We start from the raw sequence: 26,401 nt of genomic DNA, 5'->3' as shown, positions 1-26,401 counted from the left end.
TTTCAAACTTCTGTTGGAACTATCAGGGCTCAACATATTTTAAATTCAGGTCCTGTATATTGTTCATTTCATAACTATATTTTCAGGGTATAGTTTGAGCGTAGAAATACAATGATTTGTTCAAAGAGATTCCTGGAATATAATAACAACAAGGAGTCTGGTGGCACCTTAAAGACTAACAGATTTATTTGGGCATAAGCTTTTGTGAGTAAAAACCTCACTTCTTCGGATGCATCAGTGAGGTTTTTACCCATGAAAGCTTATGCCCAAATAAATCTGTTAGTCTTTAAGATGCCACCACCTTGTTGTTTTTGTAGATACAGACTAACATGGCTTCCCCCTGATACTGGAATATAATCACATGTTGAGGCACAAAGTGCAGATATATTCTTCTTAGCAATCTTACTAATCAATCAATACGTGCGTCTTAAACCTGTATCTCTGTTTTGCTTGTACTAGTCAGGTGACTTATGGTGGTTTCTGGGTAAAAAGAGAGGATACCATTTTGGAAGGGGCAGGAAGAACTTCTGACAATACCAACATTCATGTATCTTTATAGCTTAATGCTGAAAGATACAGTTCTCCTGTGGGATTTCTTACTTGAAATTCTATATTAATTCTTCGCTCTAAAGCTACCACTGGAAAGGATTAGTGACCTGTGAATAATATATTTGCATTTTAAATAAGAAAAGTCATCATTGCTGTAGGGAAGATCTTCCTTGAATCACAGACCTAAATATTGGTGTTTCTAGAGGATCCCAAGGTTTTCCCAGCTGTTAGGGATCAAGTAAGAATACCTTAACTGATTCTGATATGTTCCTACAGTACCTCTACTACTCAGCAGTATTGTCTTGGCTTTCCTGTGTCTTCCCATCCTCGTCTGAGTGCAGTTTTAATCCTGATGAAGATGTCTGATCAATTTCATTTTCAGGGGCACATTCTTATCTTGATGTATATAAATATCAGCACAATAGACATGAACGTACAGCCCGCAAATTTCAGGTGACTCGGTTCAGTCCATAGTGAAAACGGTTGCTCTTATGAGGTAAGAGTATTTCTGTAATATGGCACATGTTTAATATATACAATTACACCACAACCGAAACAAAAATGTCTTTAATGTCTATGCTGAGTAGCTTGACTATGCCTCATTCATATTAGTCCGTGCTTGAAGTGGGATGCTGTACATAAAGTTCTCCTATGTTAATGTCACATTGTCTCAATATACAATCTATAATATCTCTAAGTACATTGAATAGGTATGATTTATTTTTATAAACCCTTGATTAAATATACTTGTCTAACAATGCCACTTTATATGTTTGTTAGAGATTGGTAAAAATATATATGTATTCAGTCACCGAGTGCACAGGATTTCATAATTAACCCTGAGCCTACAGCTGCAGTTCAAAATACTAGTTATTACACGGCATTGGGATGAATATTTTTTCACTCCAAAGAGGAGAATGTTTTGGAAAAATTCTTGAAGTGAACACAATATGCAACAGAAGTGATTAATATGGCACACACTGAAAGGCCCAAATTAGGCGAATGAGCCAAGCAGCTTCCAAACCCCCAAACTTCTCTTGAAACTAAACAGAACAAAAGCTCACAAATCCATACAGCCAAACAATGAGGCAGGAGAGGCATTTGTTCCCTGCTCATCTGTTACCTCTTTTCCCCTATAATGCATGACTTATCCCAAGTCACCACCCAAAACCACAAGGTTATTGGTGAAATTAATTCCTGTAGATAGTGTTGTAACCAGTGTGGTTTTCCTTATCTCCAAGTTCTTATATTCTCTCTATCTTTGAATGCTGCATGAGCATGACAGGGGGAAAAAAGCAGTCAATATGATAGCTGCAAGATGGCTTCCTATAGAAAGGACAAAACTTAATTAACAAATGTGTGTGTGCGTGTTCCCTTTTTACAGTGCTTTTCACAGACAAATTTTAATAATCACTTTTCCAGATTACTTGTCTACCATAACTTACAAATTCAAAGTGGAAGATTACATTATATTTACAAACAAGTTGGCACTTACAGAATAAATTGATTTTTTTTTTCAACCCAGGGCACCCATGTTTCAGGCAGACTAGCATAACCTGCTGCCTGATTACATTATGCTACATTAACATGAATAAATAGAATTTCAGCTGGTACATGCCTTTCCAACGGTTTGCTTGCTGCTGAAAAGCAGCACCTTCCACCCCGATTCACATTTGATGCTCAGAAACTGTTAGTCCAGTGAAAGCAGAGGCTGCATGTTTTCCTCCTCGTTTTTATCCAGGCGTTTTTGCACCCCGGGATCCACGACTGACTGAGATCTGCAAAAGGAAAACATGTTTTGACTTTTCTTGATCAAGACAAACAAAAGTAAATCTCGTTTTTTTTAAAGGGCGCAGTAATAATGGTACAGGCAGCATAACTATCTTATCACAGCAAGTAATCAGAAATACCCACATGAAACAAATGCAGGGAAGGACCAGTGCTGGTTTGCTGATGTAGGAGTAGAGAACAGAGCAGCAAGGCGGGATCTCTCCCTAGCACACAACATAGTGCAAGCTGTCTACTCTGACAGCTCATGTACTGACCTACTCCACCAAAGGTTGTCAGTCTGCTGGTAAAGGGGTGCTTCCTGCAGCCCAGTTGGCTAATGGAACACTGCAGGTGGTAGCACATTTTAGTTAGAGGCACACGTTTCTACTACTGTTCAGAAGGGGAAAGTGCACCCAGCAGTGTATTCTACTAAGCCAGTCCCATTGAATCCTGACATGGCCAGTAGGACTCCCAGAGCAGATAACACATCCCTCAACTTCCATTATCAGTTTTACAGGGCTAACCAGGGAAGGATTGTAAGGCTAAAGTCACTGATAATTGTAAAGCTCTTTGAGATCCTTAGATGAAAGGCAATATAAAAGTGCAAAGCTGGTGTTATAATACCCTGCTGCAGCCTTGATTAAGTGGGCAGCTTGGTAGATGGCACTTTCTAACACTTCTTTCTGCAGCTCCCTGGGTTTTCCATGGAAACCTTCCATCAATGTACTGACAAGGCTTCACCCTGCTCGGCTTTTGAGACTGGACAGCGTCACTTCCAGAAGAGGTCTGGCTTCCGGCCTTACATGTTCATTCCAAAACCAAAATACTTCATTTCAAAAGCCAGTAAAGGTTGTGAAGTGTCAGCAGTCTAGTTCCATATTATACCATTTACAGAACTCAAGCACCTAACGAAAAGCTAAGAACACTACGAATCCTGCACTTCTTGCATGGTAAAAAATAAACATACTGGGCCAAATACTTTACTAGTGTAAACAGGCACTGCTCCAAGGAAGTCAACGGAGTTATGAGTTTACACCAGGAGAGAATTTAGTCCATCCTGCTCATCAAGTACAGACAATAAATAAAAATAAAGAATAATAATGTGAGCTTTTCAGGACAGGAATTCTGTCTGTTTTGTATAGCTCCCATCACAACGGGGTTCTGATCCTGTTCAAGTCTTTAGCTATCACTGCAATACATGTATATAAATAATAATTCTTCCCAATAAAAAAATGGAAATTTTCCTTTTCCAGTGGTATAAAGCCCCTTTTTCTACCTTCATCCCTTAAACCTATCAATGGCATGGCACTGAAATATTGCCTGTCCTTGGTCACAACTTCCTGTACTTTTCAGAGACACATCTCACATTGTGGGATGGAAGAAGGAAATATTCTGGTGGCACACACATAACCATATATGTGCATGCACTCATATACAAGATAGGAACAAGAAGGGGAAAAGTGGTGTAGGCAAAATAGCTCAAAAGTAATGGGAAAGTATAAAAATATTTGACTACAGTATCTTCTGGAGACCCTTTGTTTATCTTTCTATTCTTACATTAATATTCCTTTTCGAACTAATAATAATAATAATAATAATAATAATAGTAAGAATAAAATAATGCACTTGTTCCCAAGTACATGCTGGAACTTGGCACTTGTCCCCAGGTTCAGGAGGAGAACCCTTCAGTAGTATTAATAAGTTGATGTGCTCAAGTGCAAGGCTAATTTCTCTGTTATATTTCACTCTTCCTCAACTGGTGATTAAAAAAAAACCCTCTGACACAGGAGACATTGCGATTGTCATTTCTAAGGAACCATACTGAATTTCAGTGAAACCACACTTTTGCTCATGAAGTTAGTAAACAATCAAGTATGACACAGAGCTGACATGCTTACGATCTGGAAGAGAATATAGTGATGACAAGTCACCCTTCACTAGTTTCTTGCTATGATGTTTAAGGGTTTAATGGTGTCCTGACTCTAGTGGCCTTGCAAGGGTGTACATTCCCTCCAACCCACTCCCCGCAACCAGCTGTACACCCCATATTTCCCACTGTAAGCAAGTGGGCAAGGTGGCAATGGAGTGGGTGGGGCCAAGGATCCAACACCAGCATCCCTTTCAGGCTGGCCATTGAAATTTGCTGGGCCCTGAGGTGGCAGAGAAAGGCACCACAACTGTCACCAAATAATTATAAAATGAGAGAGAGGATAAGACCCATTTACTTGTGTTGTTTTAGCCGTTAACTTTAAGCCATCCCACTGGCTAGGTGGGCAGGCATATGTACCTCCTCAAGCTTAGCTAGCCTTCAACCTCTAAGGAGAAGGAAAAACGCTCTTTCCTCTGAGAGAGCAATCCCCCTCCTTGGATTGGATAGTCTGACACCTTTGTAGCATGGTTAGACCTACACAGGGCATATGCCCCGCTACCATAGCTGTCAGACAGCCAGGGTCACCACTGCACCACGATGAGGCACTGAGGTAGGATTTTGCAGTGGTACCCGCGAGAACAGAAAAGACCACTGGTCAGCCTCCAAGAAGATGGGAAGATGACATTGTTAAATGTTTCGGACGAACGTAGAGCAGAAAGGCAAGAATGCGAGAAGAATGGTGAATGTGTTGTGATCAGCAGTGTCTTAATGACAGCTGAAGACCAATCGATCCAGGTGAGAGAGAGGATAAGGATACTGAGGGCACATAGGTACTGACTTCAGTCAAGCCACGTATGGGCATTGAGAGAGCCTCCCACCCAACCCCCCCAAAAAACCTTGATAAGCCTTCAAAGGGAAAGACATGTTCCAGTAAAATGTAACATCTCCCCTTAATAGCTCGATCATTGACGTTAGCTTTAAAAATCGGTGGCTGCTTTTGCTGTACTCATCTCTCAATGTTTATTGCTTCTTTCAAGCACCTCTCTCTCTCTCCATGCTGTGGTACTTCAGTGACACATCAAGGTAAAAATAACAGCACTTTTGCACTTCTATAATCATTCTTCCTTAGATGGAAGTATTTTAAATATTTTTTAAAAATCTTCTATCCCCTCTGTGAAATAGTGATGGTGAATTGAAGCACAAAGTTGAGTTGCAAAGGAGCCTTAGTACAAACGAGAATTTGACACAGGAAGTTTAGTAGAGACTAGAACTCAGATTTCTGAGTACGAGCCCTTAACCAACAGATCATCCTTCTTCTCAAATTTGGTTCACCCAATCCCAGAGAACTTGAATGAGCTCTGAGGCATTTCTGAGGCATTATGGATTTAAAGAAGGTGTTTGGGAGCAAGCTGAATGACAGAGTAATGATATTCTTGGCAGGATTTTAGTTTGTGAGGGCAATAGTTACTGAAATAGCAAAAAGAGTTAAACAAGAAAATAGTTGGCTTTGAGATACATACAAAAGCCAGGAAATTCAGATACGGCTGTCACTCCACTCTTTGTTTGCTCTCTTGTTACTATAGATGTCAGAAAACAGTGTGTGCTGCTGCATACCATGCTGAATGCAGTGTAATACCAAGGCAAAACAAATCAGTCATGTGTGCTATTGGATACCATACCAGTGTAATACCTAGGCAAAACAAGTCAGTCAAGGAGAGAGCATCAGCCTTAACTCTGAATTTTACTTACTTCTGTCATTTTCTATCTTAACCTCAATGTCATATTAACACTTTAATATTTAATACACCTTCTGCTTCTCTCTTCTGCAGAAGTTGCACTTAGGGCTTTCTGTATTCAACGGTTGGGAAGGAGAATTCCAGTTTACACTGCAGATGCACTATGCAGAAATCTGAAGGCATGCATTTCAGATGCAAAACATTCAGTTAAGTTACATGCACACAGAAACAAAGGTTTTTGTTGTTGTTGTTGAATACCCTCTCCTGTTCTCACGTGTCTACAACACTTACCCAGGTGGAAAGAATACAGAAAATAGATGAGTATTCTACATTAGAAAAACAGAATGAGGAAGTCAGTCAATTCATTGTTGTGCTTCTCTAGTCTAGACTAGAGATTTGCCTCCAGGGGTCTGCCCTTGGCCCTCTGTTATGCTCACCCCCTTAGGTGAGTTATTTGCTGTCATGGCATCAGTTACCATCTTTACAACGATGAGTCCTGCAGAGCTACATCTCTACCTCTGCTCTCACCCTCTGTCCAAGATTGCATAACTATCCATGTCTCATAACGCCTCATAAATCATGTGCAAGTTAAACATGTTTAAAACTGAATTTCTCATCTTCACCCGCCCAAGCCCTCTATAGTCCCATTTTTTTCCCATCTCTTTTGATAAGTCCATCATCGTCTCCATCACTTAGGTTCAGGGTCATTCTTCTCTACTCCCATAAAACTTGCAAAGTGCGTGAGGATTATCACTTCTCCCAATATACAAATAATAAACTAACATGTTCCCCTTTTCTCTATTTCTACTGCTCTCATCCCTCCCATTTCCAATGCACACAATGTTCTACAGTCAAAATTATCTTCCTTGCCCACAACTCTGAAAACACTTCCCCCTGCTAGAATTCCTCCCCTGGCTTCCTCTCTCTTTCTGCACCAAACTCAATCTCTTTGAACTGGATCTTCAAGTCTGAATTTGAACCAGTGTTGCTGAGAGCAGATTTTGCCCCCTCATCCTCACTTTCAAGGCTCTACATTGTTCTTCCCTGCCTATATTTCTGCTCTCATTTCTTGCTACTCCTACCCACCTATGCCCTGCACTCTGACAATTCTGCCTTCCTATCATTCCATTTGCAGTCTTGCACCTTTTTTTTCATACTATCTCCCAAGCCTGAAACAGCATTATTCCGCTAATGTACCAAGCCATCTTGGTCTCCTTCAGTTCTTTCCTAAAAAACTTACTTGTTTCAATTAGCTTTTCACCAATAACTAGCCAATCCTATCCTCGTGCTAAATAACTGTAAGATAACAAATTACACCATATATACAAAGAAACCCCAGCATACCAAGAGATTTTCCAGTTCCTGTTCGCTCTCTTTCTCCCCATTACTTGGTCCATATGTAGTCTAACCTATTATAAGCAACTTGGTGAGGGACCTCCGTTTCTTGTCCATAAAGTGCCATGTACACCCAATGTAGAAATTACACTGATTATGATTATTGTTATGAAAATCAATGTAGCAGACTTCTTTAAAATGGTTTCTCAGGTTATAAATTGTTTGGGGAAATTATCTGTGGCATCAAGAACAACTATTATAAGGAATTAGGGAAGCGTTAACACATCAATAGTACCAGGATGCCTCAGAAGCCGATTTAACATACCTCTTCATGGATTTGGGAGAGAGATCCTTTTCTAGTTCTTTTGCAGGAGCGCTGTAGGAGTCCACACTGTATTCACTGTCATCATCATACTCATGGTCTAGCAGAGTTCTCGCCCATGTGCCCATGTCATAGGGTGGCAGCATCCCTCCAAACTCAGAAGGTAGGATCTCAGGATGAATTAGCTGATGCAGACTGTTGAGATTATTACCATGCAGAAATATCTGTACATTTCAGGATAAAACCAAAAAAGTCACACAAATCAACACAGCACAAATATCATGATTATGATTGGTAATAAATATTTATACTGGGGCCCCATTGGGCTAGGTGATGTACCAACAGAAGCAGACAGAATCCCTGCCTTGAGCTATCATTTTGTGTCTACGAGCCTACAAATACACAAGTGAATCACTTTAAGCATATGAACAGTTCCACCTAAAGAGTTTGCAAGATCAAGTGCATAAGACGACAAGCAAACAAAAAATGAGAAGACACAATCCAATACATACTTTTTCTTTAAGTTTTGTAATTCCATAAGAAATGAATATTGAGTTTTACCAACTAGCCTTTAAACATTCTCTGAGTTCTATCAGAAACAAAAGTGGTTTAGGATAGTGGTTCTCAACCCTTCTTTACCCAGGTACCCTCCTAAACCTAAATAGGCAAACCTGCAGGCCCCCAACCAGAGGCAATGCATGGGGGTCACAATTACAAGTGCTGATGTAGCAGGACAGAGCAGTGGTGTATCTCCTTGGAGAGCTGCTGCCTCCTTGTGGAGTCAATGGCTGTGAGGCAAATGGCTTCCGATGACAGGGGAAGAGCTCTCTTCTGCACGGACTCTGCAATTTTTGGTTGTGCACCCCCAATGGGCTGGGTGGCTTGCTGAGGTGAGTCAGGGGGTGGAGGCGGTGCTCCTTTCCCAAGCGCTGGCGCCTGGGGCTGAAGCCCGAACCCAAGTGCCCCCACCCAGGGCTGAAGCCCAGTTTATTTTGGCCAACCCCTGAAACCTGCTGGAGACCATGGACCGTGGGCTGAGAACCATTGCCACTGTTGTGCTTCTCTAGTCTAGACTAGAGATTTGCCTCCAGGGGTCAGGAAGATGTAGATGAAGGTTTTTAAAAAACAAACAAACAAAAAAAACCACACATCCAAAAGCACAGGACTTGGTAGTGATCGGGGACTTCAACTACCCAGACATTTGTTGGGAAAATAATACTGCGGGGCACAAAATTATTCACAAGTTCTCAGAACACATTGGAAACAACTTTTATTGCAGAAGGTGGAAAAAGCGACTAAGGGAGAGGGCTGTTCTACGTTTGCTTCTGACAAATAGGGAGGTTGAGAAACTGGTTGAGAATTTGAGGGTGGAAGGCAGCTTGGGTGAAAATGATCATGAAATGAGGTGTTCATGTTCCTAAGGAATTGTAGGAGGGAAAACAGAAGAGTAAAAGGGAATGAACTTCAAGAAGGCAGTCTTTAGCAAACCCGGAGAATTAGTAGGTAAGGTCCCATAGGAAGCAAGTCTAAGGGAAACAATTATTCAAGAGAGTTTTCTGTTTTATAAAGAAACATTATTAAAGACACAAGAACAAACTACCCTAATGCACAGGAAAGATAGGAAATACAGTAAGAGACCACACTGCCTTAACCAGGAGATCTTGGATGACATGCAACTCAAAAAGTCATACAAAAACTAGAAACTAGATCAAATTATGAAGGGTGAATATTAAAAAAAAAGCCAACAAACATGTAGGGAGAAAATTAGAAAGCTCAAGGCACAAAATGAGATTAAACTACCTAGAGACAAAAAGAGTAACAAGAAAACATTTTACAGATACCTTAGAAGTAAGAGGAAGACCAAGGACAGGGCAGGCCCATTACTTAATGAGGAGGGAAAGACAATAACAGATAATACACCAATAGCTGAAGGGTTGAATGTCTTTTTTATTTCAGTTTTCACCAACAAGATTAACAGTTATCTAATGACTAACAGTGAACATCTGTATAAATGGGGTAGGATCTGAGGCTAAATGCATGTTAAGAATTACTTAGACAAGTTAGGCGTCTTGAAGTCAGCAGAGTCTGAGTAAATACATCATAGAATAGTTAAGACACTGGCTGAAGAGATCTCAGAGCTATTAGCGATTATCTTTGAGAACTTGTGGACGATGGGACTGATCCCCAGAGGACTGGAAAAAGGGAATAAAAGAACAACACAGAGAATTATAGACCAGTCAATTTAACTTCAGCGCCAGGGAAGATAATGGACCAAATAATCAAAACAATCAATTTGTAAGCACCTAAAAGATAATAAGGTGATAAGTAACAGTCAATACGGATTTGTCAAAAACAAGTCGTCAAACCAACCTAGTTTTCTTCTCTGACAGAGTAATAAGGCTTGTCGATGGGGGTGGGGGGAGCAGTAGATATGATATCTCAACTTTAATAAGGCTTCTGATATTGTCTCATATGAACTTCTCAAACAAACTAGGGAAATATAGCCTAGATGAACCTACTATAAGGTGGGTGCAAAACTGGTTGGAAAAGTGTACTCAGAGAGCCGTTATCAATGGTTAACAGTCAAACTGCAAAGGCATGTTGAGTGGGGTCCCATAGAGAGATCCCTGAAGTCCTGGATCCGGTTCTATTTAATATCTTCATAAGTGACTTGGATAATGGCAGAGAGAGTTTGTGGATGATACCAAGCTGGGAAGGTTGCAAGGGCTTTGGAGGATAGGATTAGAATTCAAAGTGATCTTGACAAACAGGAGAAAGGATCTGCATTAAACAGGATGAAATTCAAGAAGGACAAGTGCAAAGTACTACACTCAGGAAGGAATAATTAGTTACACAACTACAAGATGGGAAATGACTGCCTAGGAAGGAGTACTGCAGAAAAGGATCAGTGGGGTTATAGTGGGTAACAAAATAAAGATAAGGCAAAAACGTTATACTGTTGGGGAAAAAAGCGACCAACATTCTGGGATGTATTAGCAGGGATGTTGTAAGCAAGACAAGTAATTCTTCCAGTCTATTCAGTACTGATAAGGAATCAGGTGGAGTATTGTGTCCAGTTCTGGTGCACGCTTCAGAACAAATGTGGACAAATTGGAGAAAGTCCAGAGGAAAGCAACAACAATGATTAAAAGGTCTAGAAAACATGACTTACAAGGAAAGAATGAAAAAAAAAAAGGGGGTTGTTTAGTCTGTAAAAGAGAAGACTGGGGGGGGAGAGAAGTATGATAACCATCTTCAAGTGAGTAAAAGGTTGTTATAAAGAGGAGAGTGATAAATTTTTCTACTTAACCACCAAGGATACAACAAGAAGTAATGGACTCAAGTTGCAGCAAAAGATTTAGGTTAGACATTAGGTAAAACTTCCTAACCATAAGCGCAGTTAAGAGCTGGAACAAGTTACCTAGGCAGTTTGTAGAATCTCCGTCACTGGAGACTTTTAACAACAGGTTAGACAAACTCCTGTCAGGGATGATCTAGAATACTACTTAATCTTGCTTAAGTGCAGGGAATTGGACTCGATGACCTATCAAGGTCCTTTCCAGTTCTACAGCTCTGACTTTCTAAGAATTTCAGGTCCCAGGTTCATATTTTGAAGGTGTTGTGCAGGTTCCATTGGAGGACAAGGACTGATAGGTCAGATGTGGAGTTATCGCTTGGTGAAAGGTGTTTGTCCACATGTGGTAGAAAAATGATAAGACAAAAACATCCTATATGAGTTCATTTCAGAGCATAGTGATTGTCTAATTTCACTGACAATTGTTGTTGGGGCATTTGATGCACTGGATGAGGTACCCCACATGTGATAGCCATGGATCTTGAAAGATGTCTTGTGGGGGGTATTGGTCATCATAGCAGTGGAAATATGTCTGTAGGTTATGGCAGGGTCTGATTCCACTTTGAGTTGGCATTCTGTGATCTGTAGGAGCTTGATTCTGATGAGCCCAGCTGGCTGTTTTGTTTTTTGTTTTTTTTTGCTTTTTGAAGCCCAGAAGAGGAGGGTTGGGAAAGATTTTTCAGGATATGGTCATAATTGTTTAATGATACCCCAAGAGAGCCTACTTCCACACAAGAAAAAAGAACCCCACTGATTGCACACCCCTATTTGTCCCCCAACCCTCTTCTGGCCTTCAAACACTATCCCCCACCCCCACAGCTCAACATCAGAAGCAAACTCCTCACAGACCAGGACAGCTATGTGGGTGAAACCAGACAATCTAACTCTGATTTAATTACAAATGATGTACATGATGCAAATTAAAACTACATCTCAGAAGTTACTGTGGGTATGCACATACACAAATCCTTTTCTATAGGCATTTATACTGAACATTTGATACAGTATGTGCATTTGGGGGCAATCGTATCTTTGGAGTAACTCCAATGATGTCAATGCAGTTGCACCAGGGAAGAATATGGCACTACATCGTTAAGGGAAAAAAAACGGAAGTAGGTTTTTTAAATCATTATGTACTTATATCTTATGAAAGAGCACTATTTAAAACATGTGCCTGCCTATCACTCAATCTAGTGAGACTCACATACTTAAAATAAAATATGTTTTAAAAGCTTTGCTGAATTGGAGTATTACAGGAGAAAGCCATGTATATTTTTGAGGCAGGAGAGACGCCCTTCATAACAGAAATCTTTAAAAGTTATATTGAAATACATTACACAAATACCAATTGGAGATTTTGAGCATGTCTATTTACAATACACTGTGATACATCTGCAGACTATAATTGTTTAACAATATAAAAAACAAGCAGAATACCCTTTTCCGCGTCTTCTCCTTTAAAAAGGGCCGTATAACTGTGTAGAGGGCATGGATATACCATGGTTGATTGACAAAATGAATTCCTCCAAACCGAGCTGGAAAACTGTCCTATAGAACATAAAACAAACATACATCATGAGTAAAGTAGATTCTTAAGAGAAGACATATGGTGTGCATCAATTCAATTTTTTTATGCTGAAATGCATTTGCTTACTTAACCTTAAAGAACTCTTTTCCAAAATGGTGTCCACTCAGTGATGGTCCAATATTCCATTCCAGAGTAGCAATACTTTTAGGCACACAATTTCCTGACAGAATGATTACAAAGGGCTTCACAGCACTGGGATGACCTCTTGATGTCCCCTCCAGCCCTGCATTCCTATGATTCTATGAACAGCATTCTAATAAAGAAGGTATTTTTGTCCCCTAGGTATACTTTACACATTTATGATCTGCCCAGAATCCACAAATGCAACATGCTTTCCCCTGCCTGTCTCCATTCAATTTCATTTATCTTTAATCTTAATAGTAGTGTACCACATTCCCATCTCTGCCAGTATTGCTGAAATACATTAGAAATGTTCCTATTTCCTTGTTCCAATCTTAAAATCAAATGTAAACCTAAGTTTCAAGTCAAAATGTATACAATATTGTTTAAATTTTGCAAGATTAAAATGCATTAAACATGATCATACAATATTTATGAGCCTTGTTCTCATCACATATTCAGAGGCTGTGAGCTGAAGTTTCTGGAGCAAACTTCGTACTGAACCAACCATTTCTTTCTAAATTGGTTTTGGCTGTTTCGCTAGACGCCTCTACTAAAGAAGCACAAGAGGGTGAAGAATTCATTTATATGGCTATTTGCAAGCAGTAATTTGGTTCTCAGGGCCAAAAACTGCAATACTATTGTATGATCAAGAATGCATTTTATTTTTGAAAGTTGATATAGCAGGCAACAGACACCCTTCCTTTCACTGCCAGGAAGAAAACTTGAAGAGGCTAGTGATTTCACTATCTGTGTTCTGGAATATTGCCACCAAATTCATTATATCCATATGTGAGCATATTCCCAGCTATTGGGATAGTCTACTTCCCTCTGATGTCTAGGCTAGATCCCTTGCATTAGGCATAGGTGCAAGACGTTTAAATATGCAATAATTTCAAGTGCCTCCCGGTTTCAGCTATATGTATATATATAACATTGCAGGATGAGTACCAGTTTCTTTACACTTAGGCCTGGTCTACACTACGAGTTTAGGTCGAATTTAGCAGCGTTAATTCGAATTAAGCCTGGACATGACGAAGCCCTTTTTTCCGACTTAAAGGGCCCTTTAAACCGGTTTCTTTACTCCACCTCCGACGAGGGGATTAGCGCTAAAATCGGCCTTTGCGGGTCGGAATTGGGGTAGTGTGGACAGAATTTGACGTTATTGGCCTCCGGGAGCTATCCCACAGTGCTTCATTGTGACCGCTCTGGACAGCACTCTCAACTCAGATGCACTGACCAGGTAGACAGGAAAAGCCCCGCGAACTTTTGAATTTCATTTCCTGTTTGCCCAGCGAGGAGAGCACAGGTGACCACGCAGAGTTCATCAGCACAGGTAACCATGATGGAGTCCCAGGATCGCAAAAGAGCTCCAGCATGGACAGAACGGGAGGTACGGGATCTGCTCGCCATATGGGGAGACGAATCAGTGCTAGCTGAACTCCGTAGCAGTAAACGAAATGGCAAAATATTAGAAAAGGTCTCAAAGGCCATGAAGGACAGAGGCCATAACAGGGACGCACAGCAGTGCCGCGTGAAAAATAAGGAGCTAAGGCAAGCCTACCACAAAGCCAGAGAGGCAAACAGAAGTTCCGGGGCAGAGCCGCAAACATGCCGCTTCTGCTTCTGCACGCGGAGCTGCATGCAATCCTAAGGGGTGCAGCCACCACTACCCCAACCGTGTGCTATGACTCAGTCAATGGAGAAACATGCAACAGGGAAGCGGGTTCGGGGTACGAGGAAGATGAGGATGAAGATAATGTAGATAGCTCACAGCAGCAAGGAAGCGGAGAAACCGGTTTCCCCAACAGCCAGGATATGTTTATCACCCTGGACCTGGAACCAGTAACCCATGAACTCACCCAAGGCGTGCTCCCAGACCTTGAGGCACACAGGGGACCTCTGGTGAGTGTACCTTTGTAAATATTACACATGGTTTAAAAACAAGCGTGTTTAATGATTAATTTGCCCTGGCAATCGCGGCCAGTACAGCTACTGGAAAAGTCTGTTAACGTGTATGGGGATGGAGCGGAAATCCTCCAGGGACATCTCCAGAAAGCTCTCCTTCATGTACTCCCAAAGCCTTTGCAAAAGGTTTCTGGGGAGAGCTGCCTTATCCCATCCGCCATGGTAGGACACTTTACCACGCCAGGCCAGTAGCACGTAGTCTGGAATCATTGCATAACAAAGCATGGCAGCGTATGGTCCTGGTGTTTGCTGGCATGCAGACAACATCCATTCCTTATCTCTCTCTGTTATCCTCAGGAGAGTGATATCATTCACAGTCCCCTGGTTGAAATGGGGTGATTTTATTAAGGGGACATTCAGAGGTGCCCGTTCCTGCTCAGCTGAACAGAAATGTTCCCTGCTGTTAGCCACACGGTAGGGGGGAGGGGTGAAGTGATCATCCCAGAGAATTGGGTGTGTGGGGGGGGGGTAGTTGGGTTTGTGCTGCATGTTAACCCGGAAACCGCAGCCCCTCCTTTTACATTGCAAACCCATTTTAAATGGCCAACCCAAGGGGTGCTTGCTATGGGAAATGAGGGCGCTATTGTTTGAAACCATTCCCACATGTTAAGAAGGTTAAAAAAACCAAAAGACTGTGGCTTACCATGGCTGCCTGCAAGTCGAAATCTGTTGCCTGGCACTGCGTGAGTGATCTCTCGCACCAAACTGGCAGGCCCTCAATATAAGAGGAAAAATGCGACCTTGAAACGAAAGCACATGTGCTGTGTAATGTGAACAGCAAAATTTAATGTGAAAGAATGTACCCACTGTTCTCTAAAATGTGTCTTTTTTTAACCACCTCTCCCTTCTCCTCCACCAGCTGCAAATGTTTCTCCTTCACAGAGGCTAGCGAAGATTAGAAGGAGAAAACGGCGGACTCGGGATGATATGTTCTTGGAGCTCCAGATGTCCTCCCACGCTGACAGAGCACAGCAGAATGCGTGGAGACAGTCAATGTCAGACTACAGAAAAGCACAATATGAACGAGAGGAGAGATGGCGGGCTGAATCGTGGGATGAACACAGCAAGTGGCGGGCTGAAGATGATAGGTGGCGTCAGCTTGCAGACAGAAGGCAAGAGTCGATGCTCCGGCTGCTGGAGCATCAAACTGATATGCTCCAGCGTATAGTTGAGCTGTAGGAAAGGCAGCAGGAGCAGAGACCGCCGCTACAGCCCCTGTGTAACCAACAGCCCTCCTCCCCAAGTTCCATAGCCTTCTCACCCAGACGCCCAAGAACATGGTGCGGGGGCCTCCGGCCACCCAGTCACTCCACCCCAGATGATTGCCCAAGCATCAGAAGGCTGGCCTTCAATAAGAGTTAAAGTTTTAAACTGCAGTGTGTCCTTTTCCTTCCCTCCTCCCCCACCCATCCCGGGCTACCTTGGCAATTATCCCCCTAGTTGTGTGATGAATTAATAAAGAATTCATGAATGTGAAGTAACAATGACTTTATTGCCTCTGCAAGCGGTGCTCAAAGGGAGGAGGGGAGGGTGGGGTGGTTGGTTTACAGGGAAGTAGAGTGAACTGGGTTGGGGGGGGGGGGCGGAGGGTTCATCAAGTAGAAACAAACAGAAGTTTCACACAGTAGCCTGGCCAGTCACAAAACTCATTTTCAAAGCTTCTCTGATGCGCACTGCACCCTGCTGTGCTCTTCTAACCGCCCTGGTGTCTGGCTGCGCGTAATCAGTGGCCAGGCGATTTGCCTCAACCTCCCACCGTGCCATAAATGTCTCCCCCTTACTCTCACAGATATTGTGGAGCGCACAGCAAGCAGAAATAACAATGGGGATATTCTTTTCGCTGAGGTCTGAGCGAGTCGGTAAGCTGCACCAGCGCACTTTTAAACGTCCAAATATACATTCCACCACCATTCGGCACTTGCTCAGCCCGTAGTTGAACAGGTCCTGACTACTGTCCAGGCTGCCTGTGTACGGCTTCATGAGCCATGGCATTAAGGGGTAGGCTGGGTCCCCAAGGATCACGATAGGCATTTCAACATCCCCAATGGTTATTTTCTGGTCCGGGAAGAAAGTCCCTTCCTCCAGCTTTCGAAACAGACCAGAGTGCCTGAAGACGCGAGCATCATGTACCTTTCCCGGCCATCCCACGTTGATGTTGGTGAAACGTCCCTTGTGATCCACCAGGGTTTGCAGCAGCATTGAAAAGTACCCCTTGCGGTTTATGTACTCGGTGGCTTGGTGCTCCGGTGACAAGATAGGGATATGGGTTCCGTCTATCACCCCACCACAGTTTGGGAATCCCATTGCAGCAAAGCCCTCCACTATGGCCTGCACGTTTCCCAGAGTCACTAACCTTGATATCACCAGGTCTTTGATTGCTCTGACAACTTGGATCACAGCAGCCCCCACAGTAGATTTGCCCACTCCAAATTGATTCCTAACTGACCGGTAGCTGTCTGGCGTTGCAAGCTTCCACAGGGCTATCGCCACTCGCTTCTCAACTGTGAGGGCTGCTCTCATCCTGGTATTCTGGCGCTTCAGGGCAGGGGAAAGCAAGTCACAAAGTTCCATGAAAGTGCCCTTACACATGCGAAAGTTTCACAGCCACTGGGAATCGTCCCACACCTGCAACACGACGCGGTCCCACCAGTCTGTGCTTGTTTCCCGGGCCCAGAATCGGCATTCCACGGCATGAACCTGCCCCAGTAACACCATGATCTGCACATTGCTGGGGCCTGTACCTTCTGTCAGGTCTATGTCCATGTCAATTTCCTCATCACTCTCGTCGCCGCGCTGCAATCGCCTCATCGGCTGGTCCTGGTTTTGCTTTGGCATGACCTGGCGCTGCATATACTCCAGGACAATGCGGGTGGTGTTCATAGCGCTCATAATTGCCGCGGTGATCTGAGCAGGCTCCATGATCCCAGTGCTATGGCATCTGGTCTGAAAAAAGGCGCGAAACTATTGTCTGACGGAGGGAGGGAGGGAGGGAGGGAAGAAGGGGCGAGTGACGACATGGCGTACAGGTACAGGGAATTAAAATCAACAAAGGTGGCTGTGCATCAGGGAGAAACACAAACAACTGTCACACAGAATGGCCCCCCCAAAGATTGAACTCAAAACCCTGGGTTTAGCAGGCCGTTGATTTCACGGAGGGAGGGAGAAGCAAATGAATACAGAACAAATATATTTTTTACATCTTAAGCTGGCAGCCGACGGTGCAGCATGACTGATAGCCCTCGGCATCTTCTGGGTGCTTGGCAGAAAATACTGGGCGCTTGGCAGAAAATAGTGTACTACGACTGATAGCCAGCATTATCATTGGGAAGGCAGCAGAATATGACTGGGGGACATACGGAGTTTCAGCCATCATCTGATCGAACTGCAGTATGACGACGACGGATACCAGTCGTAATACACTATCTACTGCCAAAAGGCAAGGGGCTGCTGCTGTGTAGCAATGCAGCCCCACGTCTGCCAGCACCCAGATCGCCGATTAAGGCTACCAGTCATACTGCACCGTCTACTGCCAAAAGGCAATTAGCTGCTGCTGTGTAGCAATGCAGTACCACGTCTGCCGGCACCCAGATGACATATGTTGACGGTGAGCTGAGCTGAGCTGAGCTGAGCGGGGTGGTATGTTGTCTGCACAGGTAACCCAGGTAAAAAGGCGCAAATTGATTGTCTGCCATTGCTCTGACAGAGGGGCCTGACGACATGTACCCAGAACCCCCCGCGACACTGTTTTGCATCATTCAGGCATTGGGATCTCAACCCAGAATTCCAATGGGCGGCGGAGACTGCGGGAACTGTGGGATAGCTACCCATAGTGCAACGCTCCGGAAGTTGACGCTAGCCTCGGTACTGTGGATGCGGTCCGCCGACTTAATGCACTTAGAGCATTTTATGTGGGGACACACACAATCGGCTGTATACAACCGATTTCTATAAAAACGGCTTCTATAAATTCAACCTAATTTCGCAGTGTAGACATACCCTTAGTTAATCCAGTTTGCCATTCCAGCATAGAACCAAAGGGCAGCAGGCTGGGTCCCACTGTGCAAGTGAACGTACTGTAGAGCTACTGAACAGGTCTTCAGACAAAGCAGGTAAGTGTAATGTGGGGGATGGAGGTACAAAGGGTGGAGTGGAACAAGGAAGAGGTAGGAAATACTACCTATGGTCTCTATACTGTTTCCATTAACTTCCAGAACATTTCAGAGGATCAAGCATTTATCCTTATGCAGGAGATATGGAAGAATATAAGAATGGCCCTACTGGGTCAGACCAAAGGTCCATCTAGCCCAGATCTATCTTCCGACAGTGGCCAGTGCCAGGTGCCCCAGAGGAAATCAACAGAACAGGTAATCATTAAGTGATCCATCCCCTGTCACTCATTCCCAGCTTCTGGCAAACAGAGGCTAGGGACACCATCCCTGCCTATCCTGGCTAGTAGCCATTGATGGACCTATCCTCCATGAATTTATCTAGTTCTTTTTTGAACCCTGTTATGGTCTTGGCCTTCACAACATCCTCTGGCAAGGAGTTCCACAGGTTGACTGTGCGTTGTGTGAAGAAATACTTCCTTTTATTTGTTTTAAACCTGCTGCCTATTAATTTCATTTGGTGACCCCTAGTTCTTGTGTTATGAGAAGTAGTAAACAACACTTCCTTATCTACTTTCTTTACACCAGTCATGATTTTATAGACCTCAATCATATCTCCCCTTAGCCATCTCTTTTCCAAGCTGAAAAGTTCCAGTTTTATTAAGACATTGAACTAAGCTAGTCACACAGGACTTCAGTGTATGAATAACTATTCCTGTTGTTTCCCCCCACCCACCCCCATTTACAGTTACTTTCACCAAAACAAACTCAGAAACACTTATACTAGTGAATAAGGATGATGCCCCCCCCCACCACCACCACACACACACCATGAAGTATATGAAATATTTCTGGTTTATTGCTTAGAAAATGCCCCAGGTAATGGGCAGAGGAGTTCCTAAATGAAAAGGTATCTATGCACATGCTCTGGTTCAGTATGAAAGGTATTTGTAATCCAGCATTAGCTCAAAATGGATCACATCCTGATCCTTCGGGTAACTGTCAAGTCACCATATTCCCTGCAGATAAAAGGAGTATCTGGAGAAGGTGCAACTTAGGGCAGTGCAGTTACCACCTCCTCTTCCTTTTGAATCTGGTTATGCTGAAGGCCCTGGATATGTGTGGAGTAACACTGACATAATCGATGTCATTGGATACAAGATGGTAGCTGCTATCTCACTGTGCAAGTGAACGTATCCTAGAGCTTCTGAGTATGTCTTCAAAGTGTTTCAACAATTTTTAAAGGGCTTTTTTTAAAAAAAAAAGTGAGACTTGTGATTTTGGATACCTCAAGTTTTGGGTGCCCAACTTGAGATGCCTGATTTTCAGAAAGCAGGTGGTTAGTACTTTCTAAAAATCAGGCCCCTGTAATGTCTCCCCAATTGGGCCCCCACAACTTGAGGGACCCATAAAGTCTTAGGTGTTTTTCCACTCAGCCTTGCAATGCCCCACTGACTTAGAAGTCCAAGCCTCATTTTCCAAAGTCACTCGGACTCCGATTTTTAAGTCCCAAGTGCCTAGACCAAAGTTACACAGCAGGTTAACAAGGCTGGGACTAGAACTCATGGATTCAGGCCCTATGCTCAATCCAGTAGAACATACTGCCTTGTAAGAGCAGAAAGAGGCAGAATAAGTAGCAGCAGATGCTGGAGGAACACTAAGAACACGTGTATTAGGGAGTGTAGCTCTGGAGCTAGAAGTGTATCTGACATTCTGGCACTACCCACATATAACTAACTTTTACAGCAGGGATGCACCAGGCAGATGGCCATCAGTAGATGAGAAATTCTTCCAAATCAACGATTCCTGTGTTTTTATCTAGATTAAGTCACAGGCATGGTGGCAGTTGCAAGTGCCCCTAGAGACATATTGCATGGCAGCAGAGCAGCCTGTAACCCAGGAATCACATTCTTCATGGACTCTATGAAAAAGAAATCCCATGTCAAAAATTGACAAGAGACACATATCTAGGAAGGAACCATGAAGCAAGCTATGCACTTGACTGGAGAAGTGATTAGCCAGCTGATTGAGCATAACTGAATGGTTAAGAAGAGTGTACTTAATCTCTTCCTTTATTTGCAACACAGGCAACTAATTACATTTGTTTGTGTGGGTTTTTTCGTATTAACCATGGAGAAACATCACTGACTGTGTGGAATAGTGCAAGATAAGTACACACCTGATAAATAATCAATTCTAAATACAGTCATTCCATGTATGATGAGCAGTACAGCTAATTAGTATTGTTCACAGCCCTAATGAGCCACGGCTTACAAATGCTTGTTAATAGTGTGCAGTCAGATAAAAGATAGAGCCCTATATGTTTACATGTAAGGTTGCCCGACAGTGACTGTTAAACTGCCCTCATCTCCAAGGTCACCAATGCGAGTGGTCCTGAATAAACTGCCTTATTACAGCATTTTCAGGTCCAAGCCCAAGGAACCCTAATTTACAGCACAGTGGCTCCCCCTCCCTCTTCCACCCGCTGCCACTTCTCATAAGTTGTATCGTCTGTCTTTACATGCTTCTTTTCCAGCAACGTGCTGCTTTCAACTTCTAGTCCATGGCACATGCCAAAGAAGCCAGGTTTCTCCTCTCTAGTTGCATTGGCACAGTGTTCTAGGCCAGTACTCTCTTCTGTTCCGATTTTGCTGTTATCTCTATATGCATAGGATCAAAGAGAAGAAACAAAGACTGCTACCCATAGCTCATACTGCCTGGGTCCATGGACAAATAACTGGGATCATTACAACTGTGTGGACGTAAGCATCGTCTTTGGATGTGCTCAACTAACTTTATACCTCCAGTGTTCAGGTATTACTGATATTGTTTATTTAATTCTTATTCAGTTTAAAATGTCTCAACACCATCAAGATGTGCACACAAGTCTGTTACCCCTTGCTCCCACAACTGTTACTCTAATTCTCTTTCTACCCTTCCTCCCTTCCCCTAGTTACTTGTTACCACTTTGCATCTTGTCTTTGTGTATGTCTACACTATAGCAGCTGCAGCTGTGCCACTGTAATGCCATAACATAGATGCTTCCTACATTGATGGGAGGGATTTTGCTATCAATGTAGGTAATCCATCTCTCCAAGAAGAGGTAGTTAAGCTGATAAAAGTATTCTTCTGTTGACCTAGCTGCATCTACACTGGGGTTATGTCAACCTAACTATGGCACTCAGTGAAATTTTTCACAGCCCCAAGCAATGTAGCTAGGTTGATTTAATTTTTAAGTGTAGACCAGACCTTAAATTTGATGGTAATTTCTTGGAAGCAGGCACTGTCACCTACTGTGTGTTTGTACAAGGCCTATGACAAGGGCCCCTTATTTTGACTGGGCTTGCAGGCACTAGTGTAATCCAGGTAATAATAATGAGTTATATTCAAAAGCACAGTAAGGTACCCACCTGTCATTAAAAATCAGTTGGAGTTAAGGAAATTAGAACTCTAGGAATTTTTGAAAATCCCACCCTTTGCATCAGCACCTTTATCTATAGGAAGACTCAGCTTTCTTTCATATTAGAAAACGGCATTCTGAATTCCTTGGGTGCCAACCATCTCGGGGAAGTACAGTGCAGTACTTGATGGATTAGGCCCCAATTCATCTTTGAAGTCAATGGGTCTATTCATGTGTTTTCCAGCTAAGCATGTGTTAAAGTGCTATGATGAATCAGAGCTCTAGCATCTGAAGGAGACAAGCTGGACCAGCCCTGTGGAACTTAGAGCCAAAACTGGGACAACTGAATTCAAATAAAACACAAGCCCAAAGTTACCATATTACATTATTAAAAGCTTAACTGTCAGTGCTTCGTTTCACAGTTCTTCCTGCGGACAATAAATTCAGAACTCCTACAGCTGTTCAGAAGAGTCACGCCTCAATAGAGTTATAAGCAGTGTCTAACAGCACACTACAATATACTTCTTATGCAATATCTGTACATATGCTGTATCTTTGTACTGGAAACCTGATAAAGACACTAGAACGTTTCTCCTTGATATAAGGCACAGAGTTCCCAAACTTCATTTTTAGGATGTTAAACAGGAAAAACTGAAGAAAAAAAACAGGGGAACAATTGAAAAATTCGGACTGGTCCAAAATGTTAACGCCCTGCCTTGGAATTTTTTTTCCCCGTAGCAGAAAATTTGAACTAATCTGGGAACTGAGAGCCACCATTGCCCACATTAGAGATGGATAAATCTTAGACCTGCTCCCAAACTTTTTCAAACTTTAAGAATATGGTATGTACCTTTACTTGAAGAAGTGTTTTTTTTATCTGATATTCTTAGCTTCAGTTTTATGAAAGAATTTTAGAGCATTTTTAAACCAAATTAAAAAAATATATACAAATATATTTTTATTATCACAGTCAGCTAAATGTGCATTACCTAAAGGCAAATTAACATCATTCATGGCATTCTGACAAAGTAAGCTTTAATTATCTGCAACTGTATGTAGACATCTAGCTGAAGAGATTCTGATGGGGCAATTTGACTTTTGGCAATCCTTTTCATTTCTATCATTCACTTTATCTTACAAGCCATACAGAAATATGTTTCCATCAAATAAGATGAGAACAGCAAACAGATAGCATCTCTCCAATAAGAACATTGCTTCTTTTTTCACTGCATTATCTGTTTTAACTTCAAGTAACCTTCCATCTTTCACGTCAGTATGCCACTTGTAAAAATTATAGATTCGGATATACTACTAAGGCCCACATGATTGTAAACATTTGCATGATTAGGATGAACCATCATACTTGTATATGCACAATAAAAGGCAAATCTTACATATAGCCTATTTTATGCTTTCTTTGTCTTGAGCAAAAAGCTCAAGTTAAGCTTCACAATAACCTGTGAGTAGAGCTGATTGAAATTGTTTCAACAAGTTGTTCATAAAGAAAAAAAAAAAACTCACTGACTTGACATCTCAAGGTTACTTCCAGTCCTACATTTCTATTATTCTTCACAAAAAATAGTTGACTGGAAAATTTATTTGGTCTTTTTGAAAATTTTCAAATAGAAATTGTTGGAAAATGCCCACTTTATCCCCTCTCCTAGAGAAGTTAAGAGAAATTGAAATTTTTACTTTCAGAGAGATCACTAAAAGAAGAGAGAAACTCACTTCAATTTTCTCAGAATTTCAAACTCTCAAAGTGTTACTTATGGTGTAGAACGCCACCACAACTTTTCACACTTCTGCAACTTGGAAAATGGTAAGAAAATGGGGAAAAGCGGGTTGCTCCACACACAAATTTCTTCTAACTTTCCTGTGGGAAAACCATTATTTACCAATAGGATATTTTCCAATGGGGAACTTCTCCTAGGAAAATTCTCATGGGGAAAAAAATTCCATTTTCCACCCAGCTCTAGTTGTGAATATCTTGTTAAATTATAAGGCAGGCAGATTTTACTGAAAATTGCACTGTGCATAAATATAGCAACAATATTTTCCTAGCATTTTGAATAAACAGTGTGAAATTACTGCTCATGAAAGATGCCATATTGGAACTGCTAAAGACAAAAGTCTCTCTCCACAAAATACATATCAAATAGACGGATGAAATGCAATTCAGTCTTCTCTCATTACACCATCTCTGTGCCTCAACTCTGATCTGAAGGGACCCACCTCTATGGAAGATGGAATATTTTTATCACCATGAACATGCAGTCTTTGATCTCTCTGCTTGAGGCTACTCAAAAGGAGCCAATTGTTGTGATAGTTTTAGTGATCCGGACATTTTCCCAGTCCATTGAGACCAAGGGCATTTTACAGAGTCCACAGATAGCCTCTGCCTTGTGCTGTGATTGTTCCAGAATTTAGCTGTATAAAATCTGAGTTAGTTACCTAAAGGTGAAAGACTCTATATCCCATTATCATATACCAATCTCATGAGCCATCTAATTTCCACTTTATAGCAAGGAAGGAAACAAAGAGTTTCAGATAATGGCAAAATGAAAAGAGAATGAAATGGGGATAGGAGAAACATATAGTAATAGTGGGGAATGGAGAAGAGAATGGAAATGACCAGACAGCAATTAATTTGGGGAGAAATACATAAGATATGCCCCTATTTACATGCAGGACAATATAAAATATTCAGGTCAATATAACATGCCCCTTCCAACCAGGCTTTTCCAAAAATTTCACACAGGGAGACAGGAAAGAAGAAAATGGAAAAGTAGTATTTCATGAAGAGTCCATTGATTTCAGAATGAATTTTAAACATTTAATGGATTTGTAGAGCTCTAACTAGAGTCCCAGCATATAAAATTTGTTGACAAACACCGTGTAAGTAAATCACAGGAAAAATATGGGATTTCATTTATTATTTCTGCAATTTTCCATAAGAATTGGATCCAAATATTTCCCTACAATTTTATAAGTGTGGTTATACGTTTGGTTGAAACTCACAAGCAGCTACTTTTGGTCTGCATTCAATATGCAGGATGGTAGATATGTGGACATAACACAGTAGAGATGTACATATGTTTGGCGGAGAGAATATGCATACATAATATTTATGTAGATGGTTTATTCCAAACCCTGGGATTTTCTACTTGCATTAGTTTTATACCAGTAGTGCTGATTTGCACCATACGTAACAGAAGACTCACCTGCACTTTTGTACCAAGCTCTATGAATGGTACAAGTATTAAAAAAGACTGACAGAAGAGAAGACCTCCCTGCAGTAACTATGATAGTAAACATTAAATCCTGAATGAGTTTTATTATATTTTAACTGATCAGTCAAGAGCCATTCCTTTGTAACTAAGCAGACAGAATTATTCTCACCAGCTGCACCCTCTATCAGTAAAGCAATATGACAAGCTGAAACAAAATCAGAGCCACTTTGCCTTGATGTGAGTAGATATGGCCTGTTTCAATCTGTCCACAGATGGAGGAGGCAGGTGGCAAGACAATCTGGAGACCATGCCACAGAGTTACTCTCACACCTCTGGAGGAGGAAAAACAACACACCAAGCAAGGAAGAGGTTCAGTCAGGCAATAACAGCAGCAAGGTCACAACAGGAGACCAAAAAAACTGTCCAATGTGCTAATTTTAAGCTTTATAAATTCATGAATTGTATTACCAAAGCTTATTTTAAGAAATAAATAGACAGCAAAAGTCATTATACCTCCAGTTATCAAACTGAAACATCCAAGATAATGGACCATGTAGAAATAGGGTTGCCAACTTTCCAATTTCTGAAAACTGGACACCCCCTGCCCCTGAGGTCCTGCCACCTGCTCCACCACTCCCTCAAGGTTCTGCCCCACCACACAAACACACCCCACACCCAGCCCGGGGACTGCCGGACTCTCCCCATCCCACCAGTTACCTGTGGGGGTAGGGGAAGGCTCTCTCCACAAGCCACTCACACAAGTCACACAACAAGTCTGTGGAGGAGCAGGGAATAGAACCCAAGAGTCCTGGCTCCCAGGCCCACCCTGCTCTAACCACAAAACACCATTCTCCTCTCTGAGCCAGGAATAGAGTTCAGGAGCCCTTAGTTCCAGCCCCCCTGCTCTAACCCATTAGCCCCACTCCCCTCCCAGAATCAGAGAGAGAACCAAGGAGTCCTGATTCCCAGCTCCCATAGACCTCCAACACTAAGGCATGGGACAGTCCCAAACATACTCAGGCATCCCCAGCCCATCTGGGGATGTGGAGCTG

General features: G+C 42.3%; 1 protein-coding gene across 1 annotated transcript in view; it reads right to left on the bottom strand.

The window, feature by feature from the left end:
• Nucleotides 1-1,098: 1,098 nt before the first annotated feature.
• CLVS2 (clavesin 2) overlaps nt 1,099-26,401 on the bottom strand; it is a 59,745-nt gene continuing 34,442 nt past the window's right edge. Inside the window, exons 3-5 of the mRNA XM_005280189.5 lie at nt 12,375-12,485; nt 7,586-7,806; nt 1,099-2,327 (exon numbers count right to left, since the gene is read on the bottom strand). Of these exons, the coding sequence (XP_005280246.1) occupies nt 2,240-2,327; nt 7,586-7,806; nt 12,375-12,485 (420 nt within the window). The 3' untranslated portion in view covers nt 1,099-2,239. The remainder of the gene's footprint in view (nt 2,328-7,585; nt 7,807-12,374; nt 12,486-26,401) is intronic.

This window comes from Chrysemys picta, chromosome 3 (assembly GCF_011386835.1).
Source record: "Chrysemys picta bellii isolate R12L10 chromosome 3, ASM1138683v2, whole genome shotgun sequence".
Lineage (NCBI taxonomy): Eukaryota > Metazoa > Chordata > Testudines > Emydidae > Chrysemys > Chrysemys picta.
This window is presented reverse-complemented; position numbering and strand designations above follow the sequence as displayed.